The sequence below is a fragment of the Crocodylus siamensis genome, chromosome 5 (genome assembly GCF_052110815.1).
Source record: "Crocodylus siamensis isolate JL-2025a chromosome 5, ASM5211081v1, whole genome shotgun sequence".
Taxonomy (NCBI): domain Eukaryota; kingdom Metazoa; phylum Chordata; order Crocodylia; family Crocodylidae; genus Crocodylus; species Crocodylus siamensis.
This window is the reverse complement of record NC_143399.1, coordinates 154624696-154642210: the sequence shown is the minus strand read 5'-3', so window position 1 is coordinate 154642210 and position 17515 is coordinate 154624696. Positions and strand designations below refer to the sequence as shown.

General features: G+C 42.8%; 1 protein-coding gene across 1 annotated transcript in view; it reads left to right on the top strand.

Moving 5' to 3' along the window:
- DNAH11 (dynein axonemal heavy chain 11) overlaps positions 1-17515 on the top strand; it is a 270299-nt gene that overhangs the window by 245364 nt on the left and 7420 nt on the right. The window contains exons 74-78 of the mRNA XM_090046787.1: positions 4921-5112; positions 8232-8351; positions 12166-12408; positions 16969-17154; positions 17235-17350. Coding sequence (XP_089902913.1) covers positions 4921-5112; positions 8232-8351; positions 12166-12408; positions 16969-17154; positions 17235-17350 — 857 coding nt within the window. The remainder of the gene's footprint in view (positions 1-4920; positions 5113-8231; positions 8352-12165; positions 12409-16968; positions 17155-17234; positions 17351-17515) is intronic.

Below are 17515 nucleotides of genomic sequence, written 5' to 3'. Positions count from 1 at the left end.
ATAGGGCCTGCCCTGCTGCCACCTGATCATGCAAATAGCCCTCCTCTGGACCCTCTCCACGTTGTCCACATCCCTCCTGAAGTGCGGCACCCAGAACTGGACGCAGTACTCCAACTGCGGCCTGACCAGTGCCGCATAGAGGGGGAGGATCACCTCCTTGGACCTGCCTGAGATGCATCTGTGGATGCATGACAAGGTATGGTTGGCCTTCCTGACCGTGTCCCCACACTGCCGGCCCATGTTCAATGAGAAGGGAGTTCCCCAGCCTGTAGATATGCTGCTGGTTCTTCCTTCCCAGATGCAGTGCCTTGCACTTGTCAGTGTTAAAACCCATCCTGTTCTCATCCACCCACCCCTGTAACCTGTCTAGATCTGATGGCAGGCTATTCCTCCCTTCTAGCGTGCCCACTTCTCCCCATATCTTAGTGTCATCTGCTGAATTGAACAGTGGGGACAGCAATCCAAATTAACAACTCAAATCACTGCCCCTGATTCTGTTCAACTTCTCAGCAGTATGATACCATGTGTAATGCCTCTACAGTTATGCATAGAACCATGGGTTGTAACTCAGTCATCCAGCACCCCAGGAGGCTTCACTCTCCAAACTTGAGCAGCAGTAATTCTCCATACCGTGAACAGAGCAATTCCTTCCTGCCCCAAAAAACCACGTCAGGAATCCGCTTCCCAAGCCTTCCTGCCACACAAAAAATATCTGTTCCTGTTAGGTCAGCATTTCTGGTGTTATCTACGTGGCATTATCTAAAGGCCATGGCTGGGCTGAAAGGAAGACTAAAGTGAATGGAACTTCAGAACCCTCCCCTGCTGCCAACCTCTTGCAAGTGGATGAGGCAGGTTCTAGCACCCACTTTCGATAGCCACGGATACCTCCACACTGCTTCTCCCACTGTGGGCTTGCCTATATTGAGCTGGTTGGAGAACGAGAGCCCGCATGGCCAGGGCCTCAGTTGTCTGCATGGTCATACATGGTTCTGCATGCCAGCCTATGTAGGAGCTCTCTGAAGCACCAGTATTCGGCCTTAGACTTTATACCAGCTGAAGTATGGCATACACTGACTTGTTGGCACTGCTGGATTGGAAGTACGGGCAGCAGGGATCTACTGTGGGCTGAAAGTAAGATAAGACTTTGGCAGTAGAGTATGTGCACTATGACTGTGCATTCCCTGTTTCTGGGTGTGATTTTCTGGGACGACAGCCAATCGCTGCTCTCCTCTGTGCTCTACTGTTTTCAGGAAGCTCCAGAGGCAAGGGACTACTGCAAAACATGCTGGGATCATTGCACACTGGCCCCTGGCTATAGAATACTTGGCAATACCTGTTTTTGTTGTGCTCTTTGGCATGTCAGACAACCAGGCATTTGAACAGCTGCCACCTGCATTTTATGCTATGATTTTGGTGCTGCAGATTGGAAATGCTTAGCATTTTAAATGAATACCTGTCCCTGCCCTTTCTTACTGGATGAGCAGCTTGCATTATATTGAAGCGTTCTTCATTAAATTTGTCTTAATTGAACCAGGTTATAGAAACTCGAAGTACCCAAACGAAGGGTGGTGTCCCACATCAAATTAATGCTTACTACATGCAGATACAAGTTTAAGCAGTTTATCATGTGTTAAGTGACCTCCTGGCATTGCAGAGTTGTTCCCTTTCAGTTCAGGGTTATCTCCTAACATGTACTAACTCACTATATTCCTATGATTTGCAACTGTTGCAAGTGTACTTGTGAGACCAAGTAGTAGCATGCATACATCAAGCACTAGCTTTGATACACAAAGAGTCCAACAGGTTGCAACTGTTGCAAATGAAAGTGTAACAAGGCACTAAGTGTGAAGACTAATCTCCAGAGATCCTCATTTTCCGTTTAAAAATCACAAATTCTCTGATTTAAAGGAGGGTGGGGAGAAGGAAAAATACCATACAGATTAAAACCTCTCAAATCTGTGTTTTTCCATGATTAAAATGAAACTTTTTAAAGCAATATGGAAGCCTACCAGTGCCTTAGACACTATAATAGAATAAATTCTAAAGACCTGTAAATTTTGGTGTTTGATTTTGGCTTTTTTATCATGGAAAATCTGAGCTCTCTCCCTACTCCCTTTGCTCACCAGGACATGGGTCCAGCTGTGGCTCTCTCTCACCCTTCCTCCACCCAACACTACTTTGCAGCACTGAGCAGCCCTAATATGCTGGTGGCCTGCCCATGCTATTGCCCCTCACTCCTGACCCACCAGCTGGTGCCCCCCACCAGCTGCCAGAGCTACAGAACCAGGGACCTGGGTCCACAGCCTCTTGCCGTCTGAGTAGCACCCAAGCCCTGGCTGTTGCCTGAGAGAGGTGGCAGCTACTGTGGCAGAACAAAGTGCAGAACACAGCTTCCCCTCCTACAAAGGTGGCATGGCTGGAGTGGAGCCCATCGGGGTTTGGATGCGAGCTGCCTGCTGTGGGCGCAGGGCTCCCTGCCCTGCTGCCGTCCCAGAGGGCCTCCACAGTCCAGCAGGTGGGACCCAGCATGACACAGAAAAGCAGGCCTGGGCAGGTAAGTTTGTTACTGCTGGGAGCTCCATGCTGCCCTGGCAAAGCACCCCCTTGCCTGACTGTCAGCAGCGAGGGGCACAATTCCATGCCACTGCTGCTGGTTGGGTAGGGGGCTCTTTGCCATGGTGACATGGGGCTCACAGCAGTAGCACCAAGCTTCCTTGCCCCACTCTTCCCTGCTGTACCTGGTCTTGCCCGCTGGATTGTAGAGGCCCCGGGGGGAAGGCAGCAGAGCAGGGAGCCCAAGCCCTCACCTGCACCCACCCCTGCCCCTGTCCCATGCAAAAATCTGGGGGACATATGCCTCCATGTCCCCCCAGGAGTGCACACAGTAGCAGGGAGTCAGCCCCAACACCCTGTCCTGCACCCGGTGCCTGTGGTTGCGCATTCCAGCCTCAGACCCCATGCAGTGCCCGTGCCGGGCATCAGCCCCAGCCTTGCCCAACTCTGTCCTTCACTGTGGGAGCCTCAATTCTTCCCAACCCTTGCCACCAGACTTACCTGCTGGGAGCTGCTCTCCAGGCTGCCAAGCGGTCATGTGCATGGGTACATGTGCACAAGCACATGGCGACTCCTGCCGACCACCCTCCTCCCACTCCCCCCAACCCCTTGCAGCCTGGAACTCTGCCAGCCTGCAAGGGGAAACCTATCATTTCCCATTATTTTCTCCTTTAAAGGAGAAAATCTGAGTTTTTCACCTTAAAATTAGGAAATCTGGGTTTTACCACATTTTTCCATGGTGAACAGAAAACACAGGTCCCTGCTAATCTCTACACATTTTTAAGTAGCTGTGAGTCTTTTCCTCTTCAAAGCACAGCAGATTTTGGTTTTTCATAATGACAAAGCAAAAAACCTTTCCTTCCTTGTGGATGAATTCTAAAGTTAATGAAGATTTGGGGGCTCAAGATAAATAAGTTAGCTCAGCCACCTTTTAATGTTTCTGTTTGTCTGGTACATTCTTTCACAATCTATAGGTACTATAAGTTAACAATTTAACACTGGATTTTTTGTTCCTCTTGAGCAACAGTTTTAGGCATTTTCTTGACTGTTACTGAGATATTATCTGTATTATTTATTAATTATCAGAGGTGTACTTTAGTGCTTTTTCAGTGTCTGGGGCAGAGGTAGTGGGGGAGGAAATATGCTGATCAGCAGAGTGGGGTGGTGCAGGGAGGAAAGGGATAGAGAGTGGAGTCTTACCTGCCCTTGCTTTCCATGCTTGAATAGCAGCCATTACTACTGCAGTGTGGGATTGTGCTATAGCAGTGTGGGATTAGGCTGCTGCAACGGAGACACAGGCAGTAACAAGGGCTCCCCAGGGGCCACTTCTGGTGTCCCATCCACTCCCCCACTCAGAAGGGCAATGATTTCTGGCCCCCTTCCCCCTCCCCCCTGGCACAGGGCAAAGCTTCCTTGGGATGGGGAGAAATCATTGTCCTTCCCACCACCCCCACCACAGACACAGGTACAGTATTAGGCATGGAGCTGTGCCTACCCAGTTCCTATGGCTGGGCAGCCAGGGCTCTGCCTGCCATGACAAAAACCCTTGGGGAGGTGGACCACCATGGCACTCCCCCTAAGTCAGCACTCAGGTGTGATGCCCCATTTCTTCCCCTCGAGTTATGCTGTTATTAATTATTTATCCAAGTCCTAGATGCCATTTTGTACAGACAGCTTTATTTTAAGTAGGAATGCTTGTTTGTAAAATGAGACTCCATTTTGCAAGCCAGCAGCTTTGTCTGTATTTTGACATTTTGGAAAATGGAATCAGGGAACATCTCTTCATTGCTAAACAAAACACAAACCAATAAAACCCAGTCTATTGGTTTCCCCATCTTCTCTCAAAGGAAAGGCCTCTGAAGATTTGACCTTGCCCTTTGACAGTTGATTGAATGGTCAGGATGGGCAATTATTTGGGCCCAGGGACCATATAGGGAGTTTTGATCAGCTGTTGCAGGCTGGGTCAGCACTCCCCGCCCCTGACAACTCAGCAATACTCCCTATGGGGCTGTAGGTGGGTGGGAACAGTATTCAACAGTTAGTGCCCGCTGATGCTACGTCACCATAGTGATGAGCTATATTGCCATAGCTCATTGCTACAGTCACACAGTATCTTGTACAGACAAGCCCATGATGTCTATTTTTGTATGTAAAAATAACTTATAGTGCTTGATGTTTTAACAAAAAGAAAACACAATGAGAAATAGTAACTTACTAAGCAAATAAGGAATAAATAATAACCAAACACTTACCTGTCTTAAATTCAAGTGTGGAAACCATCCTATTGGATCAAGTAAAGTAACTACAGCAGTAGATTAATGAGCATGCTGATACCCAGATAAATACATTGCCTTTGTTTTTTGGCAGGATACACTTGAACTGTGCACCAGGGAGCAGGAGTTTAAAAGCATTCTCTTTTCTCTCTGCTACTTTCATACATGCGTTGCTGGGAGACTCAAATTTGGTCCACAAGGTTGGAATCGAAGATACCCTTTCAACACTGGAGATCTGACCATTTGTGTCAATGTCCTCTACAACTACTTAGAGGCACATACTAAAGTAAGAGTTGCTGGTCAAATAACTCCTTCCCAAGGCTATAAATCTCTCATTTTCCTATGTTGAAAAATTAGGGCATATTTTTTTGCAGAAATTGTTAAAATAGCTGATATTCTATAATTCTGTTGCTGAGTTTGAAAATAAACCAGATCAAAGGTTTTTTAACACTGGATGTATGAACTTAGTAGCATAGGTCAAAGCAGTTCCACATCAGCAGCTTAACCAAAAAAAAATGTCCTTCATTATGTTAACAAAAACAGTGGTTTACATGTGCATATATGCCAAATTCATTAGGCAGGTAATGAAGCATTTGCACAAATGTAATTACATACAGCAATTCTGACAGTTCATAACACTGCATTAATAATCACTACAATTAGTTCTGATGATGGAAGCAATTTACAGCACGTCACATGTATAAATAATGGTGCATTTCCTGCATGTGTCATTATTATGTATTAAGGATGCCACCTTGTTGTGACTTTCTCAGTAATGTTCCCCTGGAGTCAAAGTTAAGGGTAGATGAGTGATTTTATTTCTGAACTACAGCATATTTTACAGTTGTGTGGTTTAAATACTTAGTTGAGGTCGTTTTTGTAAGTTCTGTAAATGCAATGCCTAAATAATAGCAATGATTGTTTGGCACTTAATGGGGTGGATAGTAAGCAGCTTCTCTGACACCAGCTGCTTCAGATAACTTAAAGATATGTGGGAGATCAGCATATGCTTCAAGAAAACCTATAATATTGCTGTTTATGATATGGTTTTACCTGTGTCCAATTGGTAGTCATTACCCTAGATTAATTCTTGTTTTCCTTTTTATTTTCACTGACAACTTTTGTTAATAGGAAATGAAGCTGAATTTCCTTCACGTGGTATTTGGTGTCACATTTAAATAATTGCTTAATTTTGTAGTGATGATTTAATAATGGTTTTCATTTAGAAAATGACTCTATAAAATAAGCTTATTCCAACCTTTTATTTTTCTTTACCAGTAAATTTCCTTCTTTCCTCTCGCTAGGCTGTGTTCTCAAACCACCGCTCACGAGCATAATAATTATTTATAATAGTTCTGGTAGGGAGTAGGAAATAGAGGGTCAATAGGAGAGACAATTAGTTCACCTTTCTTTCAACAATATTGTCCTTTTGCACTTTGGTGGTAAGCAGGTTGCATTGCAGCTTTATAGTAATTTTAAAATGTAGGTGATGCAAGCAGGAAAAAAGATGTTAATAGCTTCAAAATATGATACAGAGCTAAATTCTACTTGCCTGACCAGTTAGAACTTCTGAAATATGGGAAGAGACCTTCTAGTGAGGTAAATTAGTGTGCCTCTGTAGAGGTCAATAATACTAGCAATAGATGCTAATTTTTACCAACTTTGTCAGGAAAACTTTATTTTTTTTGTAGTTCCTAACTGACTTGGCTTCCACCCACTCTGGGTTATTGTTAAAATTTATGGAAGCATGATATCACCCCTTTCACACTTAATGTTTAGGGTACTCAGGCCACTTGTTCCCCTTCCCACCACATGGCATGTCACAGCAGCACATTCAAGATCCTGCTTGCCGCATGCAGGAATTGTGAGTGTACACTGTGCCGACGTTTAGTAGGCAGAGTAAATTTCATTTCATGAGCACATCAGTTAAATATCTTATAGAGTACAATATTTGTTATGCAAACCTGATATCCAATAAATCTCTTTTGTCCAAAACAATTCCTCATGTTTCCCATATTACCCTATTTTTTTTCTTTTATCAAAAGCTTTCGTTCTCCAAACTTAATTATTGTTGCATGTGTCTAATCGAGGTCACACAGAGTTAGAGAACTGTTATATGCTTCTATAGCTAAAAAGTCTAGAAACACTTTGAACAAGGGTATCTAACATGAGAGAGAGCGAGCAGTTTTCTTTCCAGCAAACACTGGTACTTGACATAAATATATATTTGACTGAAAAAAAATGCTAAATTGATTGACACAGTATACTCATTGAGTACAAAGAACACTTTTAAAATGCAAGAATGTTTTTATTCCAAACCAAAAGTTAATATTTGTCTGAGTTACACTGTTCAGCTTTCCCCGAGTCATTATGTAGCATAGCTTATTAAATTCTGTGACTTTTTTTAATTCAGTTCAAACCAGTTTAAAAGAAAGGTGCATTAGAAGTTCATTTATGCAAATTCAAATAAACTTGTAGCAAGCATGCTGGAATAGTTTTACTTGTTCTGTTCTGTCACATCATGTAACGTACATAACCTATAATTAAGTTTTTACTTGAACCGTTGGGAGACAAATACTGCCCTAGAGGGTGTAAAATATTCCTGTCTGGAAAGTCTTCATCAGAAACTGGCATATTTTGCAAACCAAAGGTAGCAAAAAGAAGCTTCAAATCTTGCTAAGTCAAATAAGGTATATGAGACAATGGTTTCTTGAATGAAAAATTCAAGGAATGGCACTAGCACTATAGTCCTACAAAACACATAACAACTAAATGATTTGGTAGTGATGAGACGAATTTGGGATGAATTCAAGAAGAAACAGAAATTATATTCAAGTAATGGAGCATTTCTTTCTTGGCATTTCCTAGAGAGGATATATAAAAGACTGCAGTCAGATACAAGGTTTTATTTCCCCTGTAGTAAGAAAGACACAGTAAGTCACCTTTCTGTCACTCATGAGGATTTTATTTCCAAAGGTCTGAGGAAACGCATGCATTTGTTAATGAGTTATGTTCTTTTATATCACACCATGTTTTGAAATCCTGCATTGCTCCTTAAAAGCTTTTATAAGGGATAGGATGAACACTCCGACTTGCAGCTTAGTTGATATTTGTTTGCACAGTAAGTAAATTTTAGTTAAAGCCTAGGTATTTTAACCAGATATTTATAGATACCAAAAATTGGCATTGAAAAAATTAATCACAATGTAGATACTTTATAAACAACAACAAAATCCCAAGCACACTGGGTGGATCTAATTTTCAAGCTTTCTAAAAGTATTTTGTTTTTGTTTTTTTGTTCTGATGAAACATTGTTCATGCTAGTGTTATTCTGAGTGACTTTGGTTTGTCCGTTGGACACCAACTTGTTATTTATTTAATTATATATTCCATTATCTTTGGTAGGTTCCATGGGAAGATTTGCGATATCTCTTTGGTGAAATTATGTATGGTGGCCATATAACTGATGACTGGGACCGCAAGCTATGTCGGGCATATTTAGAAGAATTCATGAGTCCCGCTATGGTAGTATTTCTCTGCTACACATAAAAAGCCCTAAGAAATTAAATATTACAATGTCTTGTATCTTGCTTTAATACATTAAATTTAGTACACCAGATTACTAAAAAAAACTTAATCACTGAGAGAGAGTACCTTCTGAGGTGACTCCCAATTCTGTCCTGCTCTGCCCCTACAAAAATCTCATAAAGGTGTCTGGGAATAAACGACCCAGTTTGTAATGAGTGCAATTTATCCCCACAAAAGTACCTTTTCTGCAAGACTTTTGTGACTTAGCAGATTGCTTACAAGCATCTGTTCCTGTGGCAGCATCTCTTCCATGTTTTATAAAAACTCTACATAATGAAAAGAACAACCAGCTGAACTGCACACTGGACAGTGTGTTTGGGTAATGGTTTTTGTATTAAATCAGTCTTTTATGATTTTCTGGTATTTTGAAAATGTTGGATGAGGTAGAAAAACTTTTGTTTCTAAAGCACTTTTCATCTAACTAAAATATTACATCAGTTGTTACACCACAGAGCAACACAAACCCCAGACACCCCAAAATCTAGACTTACTGGTTGTATAGTTTATTTTCAGATTCAAGAAAAGCATTAGGGTGTGATGCCCTGTTCTCCTTTTCCTGTGTTTTCTAGATATGGGAAGCAGTAATAGACCGTCTCTCCCCCTTAGATACTCTTACTGAACTTGTATCTCTGTAGCAAACTGCCAGCAGAAGATACAAAAAGATGTAGGTTTAATCATAATTATGGAGTTGGACGGCATTGTGAGGAACATAACACTTCCATTAAATTGCAGTATTTCTTGGATGCCTTCTGAAATATGAGCGGAGTTAATCATTTTAGTATTGTATGCAACAGAAATTAAATATGAATAATAATTGGATTTGCCTAATTATCTTTTTAGGGACCCTACCAGCTGTGTTGGCATTACTTAATTCTTAAAAAAAGAAATCTTTGCCTAATTCTCTTAAACTTGTTAATTAATCAATTTAGAGAAGTGACTATAAAATGTACAGAAAATAGAAGGGACAGATTTTTACTATGTCCTGCCTAAACGTATTATTTTTCTTTGTCCAAGATAAAAGCTTATTTGGAGGGGAAAATGAGCGCATAATGTTTGAGCAGACCAGTTCTGGAGCTTGGATAACTTGGGGAAATGCACTTTTCACCCATGGCGATGCAGTTGGAGTCTATCTTGAGGTTCTAAGTAAAATGAGTTTCCTTGCATCTCCTCAGTCCCTAATGAGCAGGTTTTCATATGTCAAAAAGCCATACTCTGTTTAACACAATTGGAAGTCACTGCTCGAAGAGGCCCGAGAGTAGGTTACCATGGAGATGGGACGGATAAACACTACTGTACTTCTGACCTCAGCAGAGGCTGATTTCTCCAAATGACAGCTAAGGTCATGAGGGCAGCGTAGGAAGCTCATTTGGCTGTCCCCTGCTCTGTCTAGCCTGTGGATAAGTAAAGAATTACTGTTTCCAGTTTAGGCAGTCCATTAACCTTCATAAACCTGAACTTTCGTTCAGATAACTGTAAAATAAATATAGGTGGTGGAACCTGAGGAGAATCGCTGTTGTTTGGATGCCCTTTGGAAAGTTTAGGGACCCAGCCCTGAATGTAGATCTGCCGCAGTGTTGCATGAGAGGATAATAATATTTTCAGGCTTTGGCTGTAATTGGCCAATGATACTTCCCTAAATTACGAGAGATGGAAAAAAAAAATCATTCATCAGTTGGCAGCCAACTGAACACAGACAGGAATGGCGACACGCTCTCCATCAGCTTGCTCGGCTTTGGTGTTCATGTGACAAAGTAATAATGCCTGATGAGTTTACTTGTTTTTAATCCAGAAGATACAAGAAGGTGAGTTTTGCATTTACATACTTCTCTTGACATACTTCATTTGCAGTGTTTGGCATGTGGCCAAAGCCATAGTGGGTTCCCGATGTACCCCATGGCCTGCAGTGTCCTGCTATGCATACAAATCTACAGCAGTACAAGGGGAGCTCTTTTAAGTGCCCATCAAAGAGGCCAGTAAATACAGATTGAATAACAGAAATAACCTTCAACTGACGGTTGCATGGCAAATTACTGGGAACTTTGGGAGTACTTTAAAGTGATATCCAGAGACTGGTTATTGAAGATGAGGTTTGTAGTTTGGCTCTACTGTAAATGGCTAGCTCTGAGACCAGAATGGCTTCTCAGAAGTGCCTCTTGGTAGCAGCATCAGAAGCTGCTTGTTCTTCTTGACTTTGCTAAATACCAGAAGCCTTTGAAGTTTGTTGTGGCTCCATGAAAAAGAACCAGCATTAGAAATAAGTGGCTGTTGTGAAAAGAGCCACTTGTAGCCAGAAGAAAATATTTCAGCAACGACACTTAAGACTGGAATGAGTCTCATTTTGTCCCATGTCACTGAATTGAAAGAATTCTTTGAATCCAATAAAGTCCTTAAAGCTCAATAGTGGGAGGAGAGTTCAAAGCTAAGGCATTTGTACACATGTATTATTGCTTTTTTTACCCTGTTCTGCCACTGACAGATAAGGCAAAGAACACATCTCCTCAACACTTTGAGCTGCATGCAGGCTACTTATTCAAGTCTACATCTATTTCAGCATCCTGATTCTTAACTTTAAAGCCTTTAAGGGGCTTGAACCTGCTTACCTCAGTGACTTCCTCTCTGCAAGTGTTTGTGGCAGCTGGATTCTACCAGCATGTTGCAGCTGGTGCAGACTAGGTTCAGCCCTCCTCAGCAATAAGGAGCAAAAGGACTTTCCAAGCTCAAAAATGTATCTTTGTTGTATTACCCAATTAAGGCCAAGCCGTGCCACCTTTAGGGTGCAATACAAAATGACTCTCCCTCTGCAGGGTTCTAACTACTGGAGAGGTGGAAAAAATAGGAAATATAATCATCCTCTCCCTTCTACCTCTCCAACACTTAGAGCTAAGAGGAAAGATGCCATAAAAGCACGGAATAAAACAAAAAACCTGCCATTCAATGAGCAGGTGGTGAACTGATAACAATAATAGTGCTAAAAATGCTGGAGTCAGCATAATACATTTTGTCCAAATATACTGTTGTCACTTTAACCGACTCAAAGTAACTGAATTCAGTGTGATGCTGCAGCTAGTAAAGCGAGCAAAACGCTGGCTTGCATCCATAGATGCGTCTCAAGCAGAACCCAGGACATTATTCTCCCCTTGGACTCGGTCTTGGTGAGGCCACAGCTGGAGTATTGCATCCAGTTTTGGGCTCCGCAATTCAAAAGGGATGTGGAGAAGCTTGAGAGAGTGCAGAGGAGAGCCACGCACGTGATCAGAGAGCAGACCTTATGACGAGAGGCTGAAAGCAATGGGGCTATTCAGCCTGGAAAACCATAGGCTCGGGTGATCTGATGGCCACCTATAAGCTTATCAGGGGTGCTCATGAGGATCTGGGGGAACGATTGTTCACCAGAGCGCCCCAAGGGATGGCAGGATTGAACGATCACAAACTCCACTGTGACCGGTTCAGGCTGGACTTAAGAAAGAGCTTCACTGTCCGAGCCCCCAAGGTTTGGAACAGACTGCCACCTGAGGTGGCTCAAGCACCCCACTTTGAATGCCTTTAAAACACATTTGGATGCTTATCTTGCTGGGATCCTATGATCCCTGCTGACCTCCTGCCAGGGGCGGCAGGCGAGACTCAGTGATCCTCCAGGGTCCCTTCCAGCCCAAATGTCTATGAAATCTATGAAATTCCTGAAACACTGAAGATGCCAAAAAAAAAATAAATTGAAGAACTGACTGTAATATTGTTCATTCTCTTCTTAAAGCTGGAAGGAGAACTGGTACTGGTGCCAGGCTTCCTAGCCCCACCTAATCTGGATTACACTGGATACCACAAGTACATTGATGAAATACTTCCACCTGAGAGCCCGATTCTCTATGGACTCCATCCTAATGCAGAGATAGAATTCTTGACAGTGACATCGGATAACCTCTTCAAAACTCTTTTGGAAATGCAGCCTAAGAACTTATTTATAGGAGAGGAATCGGGACAGTCTGCAGAGGAAAAGGTAAGGTAGTTCTAACCATAGTTCCCACAGGGAATGCTGCTCAAAAAGCAGGAGGGAGCACATTAGAAATAGAGCATTGATTATGGTAGTGCACTGAGATACTAAGCTTAAGTTCTAGGAAAAAGAAATGTACTCAGTTTGCCAACATAAACTCTGCTATTATAAGTAATAATGGGCAAAATTGAAACTCAGTGTAATTTAGAATTTGCATCGGGAATGATTTGGGACCAGAAAACGAGAAAGGAAAAATGCTTAATTTGTTTTGGCAACAGTTGCCATTTTCAATTACAACTTATTCATTGCTAACCTATGTTGTATTCCATCTCTGGTTTTTCAAGAGACAAATTATGGCAATATTGATGTAGAAAAAAATACAGTGTTAAGATTCACCTGATTCTGGTTGTTTCTCCTTCTTCATTACTCTTTGTTCTAAAGCTGGTGAGTTAGGAAACAGGTAACCTTTCAGCTTTATCCACTTCTGTGTCCATGCTAAATGCTTGATGCTGATGGGGCCTCACATCCCATCTCCCCATGTGACTTTGAGTGGGAAATCACTTACAGGCAGATTCTCTGCTGCAGCAAGCTCCCATGGAGTGAGCAGGGCTTGGTGGAGAGGGAGCACAGTGTCAGGCAGTCACACCTGACTGCCAGACACCCAGGATAGTTTAAGCTGCACAGTCTGGCAGGTAGGGATAAAAGTGTGTGGCATTTTCCAGCATATCTCCTTCTCTTCCCCCAGTCTGATTGCAGGGAAGAGGACACAGGAGCCTCACTCCTGCCTCTGAGCTTGCTGGGGTCTTTCCTTTGCAAGAAGTGTTTCTTGCAGGACACTTGTAGGAAGCTTCTGTTCTCTGTTGTGCAAAGAAGACAAATCTCTCCAAGGAATCTTTCCATCAGACTTCTTAGGCCTCAGCTCCCCATCTGTACAAAATGTGTATGTTAATGGAACAGAAATACTTATTTCCCTTGCAGAGGTACTGGATGGATAAACCCATAAATCCTTAGCAAGCAATCAGATACTACCATGATGAGAACTAAATAGGCACATAGATAAAGCTCTCGCTGGTCTTTGTAAGTACTGATGCATTTTGCAGTTCTATTTAGTGTCAGGAATATTTCTATACAGCCAAAACTGATCCCAGTGATATTAAACTGACTAGATTTAGACATGGAAGCATATCAGAATGACATGGGGCTAAGATGAATACTTCTAACCATTTTGCTACCAAGAGGCTCCCTTCATTTCACTGTAGCTAAGCAAAGCAATACCTCTATTTTACTCAGGGTATTCAGAGTTCTAAGACTCCTGCCAGGCTACTGAGTGTGTGTGACCACTAGATCCTATGCACAATTTTCCATGTCCCATAAGCCATTCTACACTTGGCTTTTTTGGAAATTTCAGTGGAGATACCAAGGGCTGAATAGGCAAGCAAAGTTGTTTTTTCAGAAAAGCAGGGGGAAAAGTCCATTATAAATAGTTTGCAAAAAAGTCATCTTAATATCAATTACACTTGGTCTGGAGTCTCAGAGGGGAGAATATGGCCTGTGTTACATTTCCTGATCTGCTTAAGGGGTTTCAGTCTCTTCCACCTCCCTGGAGAGGGCCCTTCCCACCATGCAGTGCACTATTTTTTGAAAGAAATGTGAGCCCTGTTTTGGATCCTGAATTGTAAAGGTTTAGGCACACACCTTCAGGGGAGGCTTCTAGGTAGTGAATCCTGAGTGGAAGGAGGTGCCTTCCTACAGTACTGAGTAAAATACATCTGAGGAGATGTATGATTCAAGACAGGGGGTCCCAACCTTTTTTTACTGAGGACTGGCAAATGCATTTAAACTTAATTTATGTATTTACATTTAATTTACATATTTAAATTAAATTTTTACGTGGGTTGGGGGGGTTGTGAGGATCCAATCGGGTCGGGGCACCGCAGCTGCAGGCACCAGGGAACCCTGCAGGGGAGGGGGCTGTGCAGGCAGTTGCCTGGGGGACCCAGCTGGGGGCTGCATGGGAAGAGGGGGCTCCACTGCTTTCCTTAGAAGCAAGCAGCAGAGCCGCCTCCAGCAGGCAGGGGTTGGGGGTCCTGCCTGGCATGGGCCCCGGTACCTGCTACATGGGTACAGCTGGGCACAGCCATGGCAGTGGGAATGAGACAGGATGCACAGAACTGGCTGCCTCCCTCCTGGGGCTGCCCCACCACCCAGTTTTAACCCTGCCCATGATAGCCAGTGGCCTGGCAGCCAACCCTTTGTGGCCTGGTACTGGGCTGCAGCCCAGTGGTTGGGAACCTGTGCTTTAAGACTGACCCCCTGCCCTCAGTTTTTCTCTATTGGCAGTCTGAGGCCAATTCAGGTATATGACACAATTATTACAGAATAATTTATGCCAGGTTTTAATCTGTAGGCAATGTACTCTGTGGTAAAGAGCATGCACATAGCCAGTTCTCCCAACCAGGTTGTCTGAAGAAGGAATAATTACAGTGTCTGACCACTAGGTGGTAGAGAACCAGCTCCCCCAGAATGAAAAGTAGATATATGACACACACTGCATAGTAACTTTACTTCACACTGGGCATGTCTACACAAGCAATTTATGCAAAGCACTAAACTCCAGACTTTATTGTTCCAGAGTTTATTGCTTCTGGGCACACAATTTGAACATGAGCCCAGGAGCAACAAAGTCTAGAGCAATAAATTCTGGAGTTTATTGCCATTTGAACATGCACCCAGGAGCATGTAGGGGCTGGCTGGGGCATGAGGTGCTTCAGTGCAGGACTAGCCAGCAGGCAGCCTCTGCGCTGAAGCATCCTCATGCCCTAGCCAGCTGGGGCAGCATCTACACATGCACTGCTGTGGAGTTTTTTACTCCGCAGCAGAAGAGTACTTGTAAACTACACTCTCCTGCTGCAGATTACATTATTTTACTCCACTCTGACAGGGGCACACATTTAAATGCTAAGACATTTACTACACAGCTAATTAGTCTACTGCACAGTAAACATCTCGTGTAGATGTGCCCAGTTACTATGCATTTTTCAAGTAGTAACTTTATCCTTAAATTCAAGTGATTTACTATATGACAGGGCTGTGCGTTGTGCGTCTCCTCAACTGTTATTATTTGGTAAAGTCAAGTTCATGTGTTGGTTTTTATGGATCCTGATATGAGGTGCCTAGCTTTACCCCTGTATTGCATAGAATCCAGGTGCTTAACTCAGGCTGTAAACTATAGAGGCCAGGCATCTAAAAGTCGATGTGGAGAGGGAATTTCTTGGTTTTGATCATAGAGGAGTTATGCTCCTCTCCTATCCACTTCACTATTAGAGTACTGTCATAATCAAAAGAAACAACACGATTAAATCAATCACATGTTGGATAGCATTGTTGATCCTTATAGAAATATACTGGAATGGTAAAGTAGGGATTTATTCAGCAATAAAGTATTTTTTCCTATTAAAGTTAGCTTCCTGAATTCTTGACAGCCAGTAACCCACTGTTAAATGAGTTTAACTATGACTGTTTTAATGAGTCTGGCACATGCACAGTTTCGTAATTAACTTAAAATATAACTATCTGTTATGTGAAGGCAGCTAGTCATGCCTATTCAGGTCATGATCATTACCTGTTCTAATACAAATTATAGAGGGTGTCTATGATTTGTACTTGCCTCTGAGATTCACTCCTGTCGTCCTCTCCCAAATAAGAAGTTGCAAGCGAAAACATAGCCAGGAACCCACATGCCCATGGCTGCCCAGAAAATCTGCTGCAGCGTCCTTTCTAGGGGGATTGTTGCTTCTACCTCTTTTCTCTAGCCACTCACCATGTCCCAGGTTGCCAGTGGGCCCTGGACTCAGCAGGGAAACTGCAGCCACTATGCATGCAAGAGAAGAATGTGGCCCAGATCTGAGGATGGCTTATTGTAGCTTTTTAAGGCTTGCTCCTATTCACATTCTATGGCATTGGGAACTATATGATGCCTATACACATGTCCAATGCCTGCTCAGATGCATTCAAATTAGAATGAGTCGGAGCAGACTCAATTAATTGATACTGTAGCAGCCTCAGCATCACATGTATTCAGCATCCCTTCATTTCAAAATAGCTGTGGGGGTGCTTTAACAAAACCTCACTGAACTTTTGGAAGTGACTAGCCTTGCAAGATGCAAGGTGTTAGTTTTGTTTTCAGTCCCTACTGTTTTAGTTTATCAAGGAATGGTCAGAATTCGTTTTGTCTTGACCCTGGGGTTTGTTTAAAACAGCACTGAATTGTTTGTTCTCTGAGGCAGGGTCTGGGTTTTTTTATATTGAGTGTTTGTACAACGTCTAGGGCAATGGGACTCTGGCTCATGGCTAAGCAGAATAGGCATAACCTTGATTGGTCCTGATTGTTTATATAAGCACTAGTCATGACTAGTGCTAACCAGACCAAATCTCAGTGAACCTCTCTATATCTTCCCTTCCGCAGCTGTAGCAATAAGTGAAAGCCAAAGCATAGTCTAAGGGACTGACCTAAAAGCTAAACCCAGTAAAGATTTCCACTCACCCTGTTGGTTTTGGTATGCTCAGGTTAAGAATGTCCTGGATGAGATTCTGGAGAAACTTCCTGAGGAGTTTAACATGATTGAGGTCATACAGAAGGTCACTGGTCCCAGAAGTCCCTATACACTTGTTTGCTTCCAAGAGTGTGAAAGGATGAACCTCCTCATTTCAGAGATACGCAAATCACTTAAACAACTGGATCTTGGTTTGAAGGTAGGAGAAGTGACGCTCTTTTGCACACAAATAATTATTCCTTGTTGTCAAATAAACTGATTATCTTTCTCCAAACAAAGGGAGAGCTGACATTTTCACCTGAAATGGAAGCACAGCAGTCAGCATTGTTTTATGACGCTGTACCTGACACATGGACCAGACTAGCTTATCCTTCCACATATGGCCTTGCCCAGTGGTAAGTACACTGCATCACTTTACCAAATAAGCTTACATTGTTTCCTTGCCATTCATCACCTTATAAGCAGCATAATTCTTCCCCTTTTAAATATCAGCCTTAACAGAACGTGTTCACACCCTGGAATAAACAGGAAAGATTTCATGTTTCTAAACTTTTCCTTTT